The sequence below is a fragment of the Brienomyrus brachyistius genome, chromosome 3, assembly GCF_023856365.1.
Source record: "Brienomyrus brachyistius isolate T26 chromosome 3, BBRACH_0.4, whole genome shotgun sequence".
In the NCBI taxonomy this organism is placed as follows: domain Eukaryota; kingdom Metazoa; phylum Chordata; class Actinopteri; order Osteoglossiformes; family Mormyridae; genus Brienomyrus; species Brienomyrus brachyistius.
In genome coordinates this window covers 10663752-10674833 of record NC_064535.1, presented here as the reverse complement: position 1 = coordinate 10674833, position 11082 = coordinate 10663752, and the positions used below count along the sequence as shown (strand labels likewise).

The 11082-nt window shown below is 38.3% G+C and overlaps 1 protein-coding gene across 1 annotated transcript; it reads right to left on the bottom strand.

The window, feature by feature from the left end:
* Nucleotides 1-1697: 1697 nt before the first annotated feature.
* On the bottom strand, nucleotides 1698-10376 carry prdx3 (peroxiredoxin 3). Its single transcript, XM_049007156.1, has 7 exons — nucleotides 10286-10376; nucleotides 8920-9034; nucleotides 6246-6387; nucleotides 5749-5884; nucleotides 5362-5465; nucleotides 2380-2545; nucleotides 1698-2170 (listed from the first exon to the last, which is right to left on the bottom strand). Exons 1-7 carry the CDS (start codon nucleotides 10310-10312, stop codon nucleotides 2120-2122), a joined length of 741 nt encoding a protein of 246 aa, XP_048863113.1. The 5' UTR covers nucleotides 10313-10376; the 3' UTR covers nucleotides 1698-2119.
* Nucleotides 10377-11082: the final 706 nt, after the last annotated feature.

The following is an 11082-nucleotide window of genomic DNA, read 5'->3' as shown; positions in this document are numbered from 1 at the left end:
ATGAGGCTTGTGAAGTATTTGGACCAGTTCATTGGGACAAACCTTAAGTAAGTTAGGCAGAGTACTTTAATGTAGCCTTCAGTTAGTTGAATGGTTTATGTCAGTGCAGCAGTAGTTATAAATGACAAATTTTAAGTTAAAAACCACCTATATCTGCAAGGTCCCTCGGGCAATGGAATCTGAAGCAAAGAACAAGGTACTTTCAAAGCAAGTCAGAGAGCGTTATGACCACCTACACATTAGGAGAAGCAAACAGTCACTGTCCCTGAACATCACCTTGAACAGTTCAGTCTTTTTGCCATCAAGAAATGGAAGAATTATACAGAGTAGCTCAGGCTGTTCCCCCAAACAGCACCCAGGAAAGGAGAATGCTGGTAAGACATTCTACTCTTTAACAAAAATCCTGAGTGCAGAGTCAACTGGCTGCACATCATCTAAAAATGTATTCAAATAATTGTGTTTTTCATAGTGTTTGTGTGGTCTGCTGGAAATATAGTAGGCTACCTGTTTGATTAAATTGTCAAATAATGTGTAAGCTACCATCCAAGTAATATGCTGCTGCTACTACTACATGATACAAGAATCAACACTTGTTAAAAAAAAAAAGTCTGAATCAGATGGTATGGAAGGAAATTGAATAATTTCCTGGAAGTTCAGATGAAGACCCCATCGCAATTCGTTTGAAGAATTTCATCTGGACATGAGTAATGAGGCATCCAGGCCAGACAACTCGAAGAAAGAATATAAATGAACTCATCTCTTTTTATTCTGGATTGCAGAAATGAGACATGGGATATTTATGTAGCTCTGGGTTAGTATTTAGGTGGCAAAAAAAATAACACTGACTTACTTGAGCTTGATATCAGGCATAAATGTAGACGAGAGGTGTAAAATGTGTTTGTCCAACATTGTTTTGGATCCAAGATCCAATTATTTTAGATATGGCTTTGAATAATTACTAATAAGGCAAATACAGAGAAAATACTCTCAGTAGCCTGCCCACAGGTGAACTGCAACCTTCAAGTCATTCCACAGATTTTCAGTGGGGTTTAAGACTGGGCTTTGACTAGGTCATCCAAGGACATTCACCTTCTCCTTCAGCCTCTGTATGGTCAATTTGCTTTGGGTCATTGTCATGTTGAACGATGAAATGTCTTCCCACCTTACTTCCCAACCTCCTGGCAGAGGACAGTGGGTTTTCTTCAAGAATCTGAAGACACTTTGTGGCATTGCTTTTTCCTTATATGCTGACGAGTGCACCAATCCCTGCTGCAGAGAAACACCCCCACAAGATCCTACCACTACCTGACTGTACTTAGGGTGTTCTTTGGATAACAAGCTGCGTTGGCTTTCTGCCAGATGTATTGTTTGGCATTGAGGACAGAATTCAGCTTTGATCTCAACTGACCATAGCTCCTTTTTCCCCACTTGGCCTCAGCATCTACATCATGTCTCATTTGAACTTTAAAATACTCAATGTGAGTATTTGAGCAGTGGCTTTTCCTTGCAACCCACCCACAGCAGCCAGATTCGTGAAGCGCCTGTAATATTGTCACGATATGTACACAATGACATTCTTTGCCGTCATGGTCTAATGCAAAGAGTAAAGTGCAAGGCACAACTAATATTTATGGGCGTGCCCAAATCCATTTAGCTATTTTCACAGCAGAAACTACAGAAATAAAACTGCACCTGAATTATTGGTTGTTGTGTTTAATGAAAATTCTCACATGGTAGAAGCAGCTCACACAAATGCAGGAGAAACATTTTATAGATATTTTTTTGGTTTTTATCTTTACACTTTACATTTTTTAGACTTTATATGTCTGGGTGAAAAACTACAAATAAATGGTGGGCATACTCATTATTTCTAGAAAGACAGGTATACCTGCATAGATAAATGCCAAATTCAATTCTATCATTCCTAATATCCATTCAAAATTTCAATCAGATCACAGCTGATGGTTTGAAATCGCTACATATATGAATCCAATTATGCTAACATCTGGCTTGGCCTTACACTTTCAACATTCCTTAAACACATTCAACACAACAGAATGTAAATTTCTAAATTATCAGTGCAGCTTTTAATGGTCATGGGTCACACAAATTAATAATTCTAGTTGACCTTTTCAAAGTATTCTTTTGACCCTTCAGGAGTTGGCTTAATCTGAAAAAGAAAACAAAATGAATGTACCCAACCCTATAATATAAGGATATACGTCATAATAAAATTAAGTTACTACACCGTGAAGCTCGACATTCTGCAACTACAGTGACATGCATCCATATATCATCTCCTCGAACATTGAGTGATTTCTCAGATCAGCACAGTACTTAGGAAACAAAACCTAGTTGGAATTGTTTGAGAATACTTACTGTTGGGGAGTCTGGGGTCCAACTAGCAGGACACACCTCCCCATGAGACTCGACAAACTGGAACGCCTTGACCAGACGAAATATTTCCTCAACATTGCGGCCAACTGGCAGGTCATTTATGCTCATGTGCTTCACCACTCCATTAGGGTCAATGATAAACAGTCCCCTGAGGAAGAAGTAGTAGAGACCAGTTAACCATAAATATAGTTGCGGTCACATAAGCAGAAGTGCATTTTAATTGAATGGGGAAATGTATGACAGGTAATCAAGCGATAAATCAAACATATCGAAAGTTACTTGAACCAGTCTGTCAGTTTGATCCTTTAATCAACAGCCTGCAACAAAACCTGAATTACATAGCATTCAAGGTTCTCCATCAGCAGATGCTCTTAAGATGGTCCTACTGGTTTCAGGATATGCAGAGAAACTGTTTAACCATCTCTGCTTAGCTAGTGGACCACATTTAGACACTTGGCATTTTCTGTGCCTTCTGCTTGGTCTTCTGATTCTAATATCCAATCTCAAAAACAAGTGGATTTTATGGAACTTGAGAGTTGAATTAATCATAAATTCATACAGGAAACCACTGGTTTGTTATAATGGTCTTCGGCCTCATGCATTTAAGGCTCAGTTTACAAAGTTGTAAATAATTTAAGTTGTAAAAGAGAGAGTATTCATTAGGCATGCCATGTGAATGCAAGATGAATATTTATTCCTGAAGAAATACGTCCTGAAATGGACTTCTTTGTGTCACGCACCAACATTTTCTGCTACCAAAAAAAGCTCTAGCAGCATAACAGAGAGAGAGGAAGGTGGGAAGACAAGACATGAGGAATCCAGGCACACCAGGACCCCAACATATGACAGCACACTATAGTCCCACTAGACATTACATTATGATGTTGTACCTTTCTATATATCATAAAGAAATGTTGAGTGAAAAAAAACAGGCTTAATTCAGGAGGCAAACTTCTTAAATGACGTTTAAATGACGTTCTTTAAATGGTTTCATAAGTATCCATAGAATGTTACATAGTTATAATTCTACTTAAATATTTTTATAGTTTCTATTTCTCAAATGTGAATTGTACACATAGTAAATAGAAGATGAAACGGTATGAAGTACTTTTTTCCCCACCTCAGATAAGGAAAAGTGCGTTAAGGACAGAACAGAAATGCGACACTGGAAGACACCAGGGTGCATGCAATAAATAAGCCGTGGCAGGCCTAGTAATGGCAGTGTGCCAAGAGGGGGAGGCAAGTGGGGGCACTGGCATGAGGAGTCCCTGAATGCCAGCATTCCAACACCACATGAAGCTGTATGTGGGGCTAGTGACAGCACTGACAGTACAGCTGACAGCAACAAGTGTGCTTTTGACCTGGACTTAAAGATCGTAATCTGTAATCGAAATCGCCACAGTCAAACAACAGCCAAATATTTGAAAACTGCTCGCAAATGCTTTGCCTTCAAGTGGTATCCAAGTGTCTAGAGGGTACTGCAGTTAAATCACAAGTAAGAAAAAACAGAGTTCAAGAATTCATATTCAAAGTAAAACTAGCTGAAAAATAAACTAATGCTGTCACTATTGATTATATTAATAATCGAGTAATCTACCGATTAATTGAGAAATCTATTATATTATACTATACATTGCAATTGGCGCAAGGCAGGAACCAACCACACATTACAGGGTGCACACTCAGTCATATGGTCAATTTAGGCACTCCAGTTCACTTCAAGTTCAATGTTTTTGACAGTATAAGGAAGTCGGCGGATGCGCCGAAGAGGCACCCCACACACAAAGAGGAACTACCCAGTACGCCGCTGTACCACTAGACTGGCATGATGTGTGATCATGTGTTAATATCAACAAGGCATTTCATGCGCATATAATCGTCATATAGACTGCGATAGTCTGCAAGATTCAAACCCTTAATTAATTCCGCTGAAACACTTTACTTTGTTACAGGAACCAAACTTAGCAAGGTTTGCAATTTTATTGTTCCTTTTCGTCATTATCTAGCATAAGTATTAAAAAATTAGTCTAAAGTTTACCGCTTTTGCATGAGCACTGCATGCGATCTCGGACAGAACCACATCATTTTTATCCTTTCTGTTGCACTGATTCATAGGCTGTGTGGCGCGTTTATGAAAAAATAAGCAAAAAAGAAGAAAAACTGGTCATAAAAAGCCATTTGAATCCCGCTGTATGGAAACATCATGTGTTTTATAGTGACAATGAGCAAAAGCGAGCAATTTGTCGGCACTGCTGTATCTAATAGCACAGAATTATTTGACAGATTCTGTTGGTAGATAAGTTAAAGGTGGAATAGTTCTACATTTGGTTCTATAGTTAATTTTCAACTCCTAAATATCATAATTTGACCTTTCTAGTCTCGTTCATCCCTATTCAAAATGTGCAATATGTCAACAAAAAATAATGGATATTATGTACCGTATTATATAAAATGATGTGACTAAGCAATGAGGTATCCCGCATTTTATTAACAAAATAATCGCTATCACAATAAGCAAAATAAATAAAGTCAGAGTGATGACAAAGACAGGCTAGGCTGCTTTGAGAGGCTGAATGGGACATATCTATGGCTAACCTCGCATTACTGGGCGAGTCCGTCAAACCTGAATGTCTTCTTTTAAGGTGTATTTAAGTTCTGCTTTGAAATACTGACAGAGAACTGCATTCCCACTCCCTTTTAATATTAAGTGCTTCCACACAAGTGATGCTTTCGCTCTTTATTTTGACCCTCATCCTGCATGTGCGGTCTACCATCCGCCATATCGCAGAGTAATCGAGAAAATTAAAAAGCATCGTTTCGAATTGTCGCATAGAGTTCAATCAACTCACTGTTACAGCTCTAAGTTAAACATGCGCGCATTTTATGATTTGCTGTTATAAATGTTAATTGGTTTCAGGGGCCACTCATTAATAAAACAAAAAAAAAAAAAAACATACAACATACCGCAGTGCAATACCCGGGCCTTCCAGAAGTACTCCATAGTCCCGGGACACTTGTTTATTGAGATCTGCCAGCAGGGGAATGTGGATATGACCTAGTCCTCCAGTCTAGGGAAAAAAGCAGATTGCTTAGCTAATGTAATTCTGACAAATGAATGAAAAATGGTGTTTCCATAAATTCTTCAAGCTCGAAGTAATTCGAATTATTTTCCCCAGGATAGTGGAGGCTAGGAATAAACTTCATAGTTAAAATGTTAAACTTATATAAAACTGTATAAAATTCTGCCGCCGCTTCATGTCTTAGCAAGTAAAATGAGTTGAATGGCCTTGAGTCTTCTTTTGCTGAATTCAAAATAAAACAGGACATTCACATGACGATAGTTACACCCACCTTTCTCGGAGTGTTTACCCAAGCCAAGTGGGTAAATTGCGAGTCTACAGACACACCAAGAACTTCACAATTAATGCTGTGGAACTCGCTGGCCTTGTCACTGAATGAAATTATTTCTGTTGGGCAGACAAAGGTGCTGGAAACAGGGGAGAGAAAGAAAAAAAAATCTGTAAAATGAAAGTCTTATAAATATACTACAAGGATTAAACTGCTAGAATTTAAAGTTGCTTTATATTTAGGAATAAAAGGGTAGAAACATTACGACTTTTCTATTTTTTCTACTGCTTTACCTTGAAGAAAAAAACAAAATAAAAACAAAAAGACATTAAGATGAATACGGACAAAAAAAAAATACAAGTCGGAGAGATTAGAGGAATGAAACAAGGAGCCCAAATCCATTTAAAGGCCCAGACAGGATGCATTTCACTCCTGTTTACTGTGCAGGTATTTTCTGATATACATGCGAAGACCTGAACCTCCGAAAACTTAATACTCACAAATCTAAGGGATAGAAGAAAAGGACGAGATATTTGCCCTTGTAGTCATCCAAACTGATCTCTTTAAACTCTCCATTGTGAACAGCTGTGCCTTTGAAGTGAGGTGCATGCTGAGTTACTGCAGGAGCCCACCGCGCAGTACCTAAAAAAAATAAACACTGATCATTCTCAGTTTACTTAATATCTTAATAAAGACAAAAAAGAATTAACCTATAGTGTAACCCCCCCCCAACCCAATCCTCAGGGACCCCCAGACAATACATGACAGGAAAGGCTAGCCTATACTACAGAAAATGACATTTTACGTATACTCATCTGCCTTCCACAGTTAATGAAGACAAGGTAAACACAAGTAAAGCTTAGTTTGAAGTTCCTGATTGGTCAGTCAGATTTGGTGCTCATCCTCGACAACTTAGAGAATACGGTTTTTCAGGGCACAAATTTCACTTGAAGCCTGATTTTGTCATCAAGCAAAATGCAACGATTTCTGTAAACCCAAACTCTACCATTATGCCAGTGTGTGAAGAAGCCAATAAAGGCATCGATACAAGTACTTCCACCCTGAAAAAGAACTCTGCCCGAACTACCGAAAAGTAACCACAAGAAAGAAGACATTCTGCATGTTACCATAAAAGCTGGCCCTCAAACTGGAGCCCTGCCATATTCTTTTATACCCTCACCTGCATGCATCAGCCACACTGTACTATACTGCCAAGCACCTACAGTATGTCATGCACTTTACGCTAAACTGGGTGAAACATTTAAAATGCTAGCAGAATCCATCTTTGTGTTCAGCAACTCTGTTTATACACTGTAAAATAACAGGAAGCAGGTAGTAACAGAGTCAGGGAAGAGGCAGATGAAATATCAGAGGAAAACAGCATAAAGTGGAACCTCAAATAGTTCTGCAAGTAAAGTGTCAGTTAAATGTCATATACCTCAACTGTCATTTAGCTGCATAAATCTTTCTCATTGTTATATCTGATGGGGTTTACTACAGACCACTCCTGGGGTTGTGGTCTTGTCAACAAAAGCAACTGTTTGAATTGCAAGTAACTGCAAGTGAAAAAAACAAGATTACATCATCATCCTAAACATTTGGCCTTGAGTCAGTTTTTCTTTTTTATTTACTCAAACATCATATTTTTAATTTTGGCTCTCACTGCATTTTATACCTGAAATTCCATGTGCTGGAATTCCGAAGATGTATTTCTAGTACTAGGTACATAAGATACATATCTTGCATATCACATTTCGGGGGAAAATGTTTCAGATCTTGAACAGTTGAACAGCCTGTCGAAACTCTGGAAGAGCCTTATGACTGGCCCCGTGCTAAACTTGACATATGTTAGAATAGGATATTAATAGAATAGGACTTAGTAGGGTGAAATAAACTTGGGGATGCATGTGAATCTGGGTTGGTTATTAATGCCATACAAACTTGGTAAAGTTTTTTTTACTTGGTAAAACTTACTCATGACGACTTTCATACGGCATGCAACATTCGCTAGGTAGTGGCACTACCAGGTATATGGTATTTTCACAAACATGGGAATTAACATGTTTTAATTTCTGCTGTGACATACAATTGCATGCAGACACGTTAATCGTGTGCTGAAAATCACCAGATACCCAATGGTTGACGCCATACTCTGCCGTCACATCTGCTCCCACACACAAGGTGATCTGCGCCTCGCAGCCCAAATTTGTCCCATATTTTACATGCTGTGTTGGTTTGTACAGACTGAACACAGTGTCTTCCAAAGTTCCTCTGCATTTCATAGATGCAACACACTCAGATATGGTACCTAATTATGAAAAAAGACCTACTGATAAAATGTTTCACACTTATTTATGGCTGCATAAAATATGCTGCAATATATGCATCACATTTACCGAATGAGAGCCTGCAGCACCGATAGAATAGCACACATCACTAATCTTTCTTTTTCTAACAGTGACTTCTTGGAGTTCAGTGCAATGCTTTGTATTAGTATTCTCATTTAAAATGTTAAAGAACAAATAACAAAGAGTGCACATACAATTTGTGACAATGTTGGAGTCTACAAAACCCCCAAGCCCTCTTTCTCTTTTTAATTTTCTATTTGAAATCTTATGAATCCATCATTCACAACTGGACAAACTGCTAACATCTATACACAGTTCATCATCCCAGGGGAACAGACACAGTCAGCATTCAACCAAAGGCTACACTGTCCACAGAATTTCTTCAAAGCCTCCCCTTCCTACCAAGTAAAGTGAAGTTAATTCAGTAGTATACAACAATATAGAAAGAAAGGATTGTTCAAATGCCAGCAGAAGTACAAAGCATTTTTTACAGATGTACTATGGAGTCTTTAGGCCGACTGCAGTACATGAGCATATCCATCTGCAAATGGAGTTTTCAGCAGGATGATGCCCTGTGCCACAAGGCTAAGAAAGTCTAGCAATAGTTCCCTAAATTTGCCAATAAATTTAGCTTAACGCAGGCGCCTGCCCAGCAAAAACTCAGGAATGTTTCTGACATCATCTGAGGTCTATGTCCCTATTAATTGAGGCTGTCCTGTACCATGCAATATCAGGAAAGGAATCATGAAAATTTTTAAGCACACTCTAAAGCATCGTTATCACACAGAAGTCTCCCTTCCTCCTAAGTTTAAGCTTAGCAGCATACCATTTGAGAAGCAAGCTTTGTGGACGGCATCACTGGCGAAAATCCTGGAGCACTTGTGCACGGATCCAGCACCTAAAACAGCAGCTTTAACAGATGCTGAAATAACCCTGGAAGCCTGGGGCGGGGGGGGGGGGGGGGGGGGGGGGGGGAATGGAACAAATCATGACGGTTGTAAGTTCAAATAAATCATTGTATATTTAGTAGTTATTATGTAATACTTATGCAATACTTATTAAAATGAGTATTATGTATAATAAGTAATAAGTATAAACAAAATAATTAGAGGGTAGCAATGCTGCCCTAAACATTCATAGATGGGTTAGAATACCAGCCTGAATCTGTGTGTGGAGTTTGTACATTTTCCCGTTTGTGCATAGGAATCCTCCCACAGTCCACAGACTCCATAAATTGCACACAGTGTGTGTGTGTGTGTGTGTGTGTGTGTGTGCTGCAATGGGCTGGATTCTGGTCTGGGGTATTACTCTTGTAGTCTTGTTTTACTTGTGCCAATTAAGACTCTTAGAAACAAGCATAACTGGCTAAACTTGGACACGTAAGAACAGCCAGAAATCCAACAACACTAATGTTTTAAATGAGAGGAGTTGAGTGTCTGTTCCATCTCAAAGCAATTTCCATTTCTAACATCTGAGATAATTGTTAAGCATTAACTTAAGAGTAAATATGTAGAAGTAAGAAAAGTCGAATATAGAATAATATATCTAATATTAAACTTCATGTATGGGTCATGTACAGTTTTTCTGAAGTGCAGACTCTGCATTAATGAAGAGACAGCAAACTACGGATATTAAATTTAATTCTATATTCTGGGCAACCATCAACAAACTATGTTAAAGTTATTGATTTTCTGGATTCACTTGCTAAAAAAAACCCAATATTAAAAACCTGAATTTATGTTATGTATAATTATCTATGCATAGTTACTAATACTACTGTCAACGTCAGCAATTTGTCAACATATAGCCTACATCTAAATTTAACGTCACTGCATTTCAAATTATGAATTTGTATTCATCGCTATTTATACAGCATGGTATACACCAAAGCTTTAAGCTGTACTGTACAAATGCAAGGTTTACGCTACCCTTGCCTACTGCAGTACAGTGCTATATATAGCAATATATACAACAATTTTGATATTACTATCGACGTCTATCAAAGAATACATACATTTTATTAAATCCTATTATCATTACTGCTGCCATTAGTTGTACACAGTATTATTTTAACACCAAGTTAACGTCCACCCCGCTTTTGCATCAGCTTAAACGTCTCTAAACTAAAACTATTATTGACAAACTCTCCTATTTTAACATCACCTGCGTTTGGGACATTCTAATAAACTTACAGAAAGTCTTCTTAATAGAGTCGCCATTTTGGTGAATCAAAGGTGATTTAATGTGGATTTAATGGCGGCTTTAAAGCAATGATAACGAAGTATACTGCCACCTACCGTCTCGGAGTGCAGTCATCTGATAAATTCATCACCACGTTCCAGTCGTCATCCAACCGCTTTATGCCGGGCAGGGAATCTTTCCCAGCCTGATCGCATATGGCTGGGTTACATCTTGGATTAAATGCCAGTCATGAGTTATAGCTCCGAATATTTTACCGCCGAAGCCTTCCTTTAAGAAAAAAAAAACCGGGTAAACTTGGCTTTGTCCCTGATTTTTTTTTCAATAGCTAGAAACCCCCCCTCATACAGTTATTCGAATGGCACTTCCATAAACGATAACACATTACTGCCAATTCTGAGACTAAATATCCTAACATGAAAGCCATATCACAAATTACAGCTCATCAGGCTTGCTTTTTCATTAAAAATTTTCTGGGAGAACACGTGGGTAATACCCAACTTTGAATTCTCCATGAGTTTAAAAAAATAATTCATGTAAGTGGTCTTTATTAAGAATGGTGGCATTGGCATATCTAGTCTAAAAGCATGCAATGTGAAGAAAAACATATATTGTGATTCTGAGCATATTGAATAACTACAGACCGTGTGAATACATTTATTTTTCCCTAGGTACTCCTCCCTAGAAATACGTGACTAGCTGGACTGAGGTCACTAAATTGCCCATGGTATATCAGTGTGTACCCTGCAATGGATTGGTGTTCTGTACCCTGGGATTCCTGGGGTATATT

Bases quoted from the DNA above. Each gene is read 5' to 3' on its own strand.
- prdx3 (XM_049007156.1), bottom strand. From the start codon at position 10,312: ATGGCGACTCTATTAAGAAGACTTTCT. The intron at 9,035-10,285 runs GTAAGTTTATTA...CCCCCGCCCCAG, and splicing joins CTCTATTAAGAAGACTTTCT to GCTTCCAGGGTTATTTCAGC. The intron at 2,171-2,379 runs GTAAGTATTCTC...TTTCTTTTTCAG, and splicing joins GGACCCCAGACTCCCCAACA to ATTAAGCCAACTCCTGAAGG.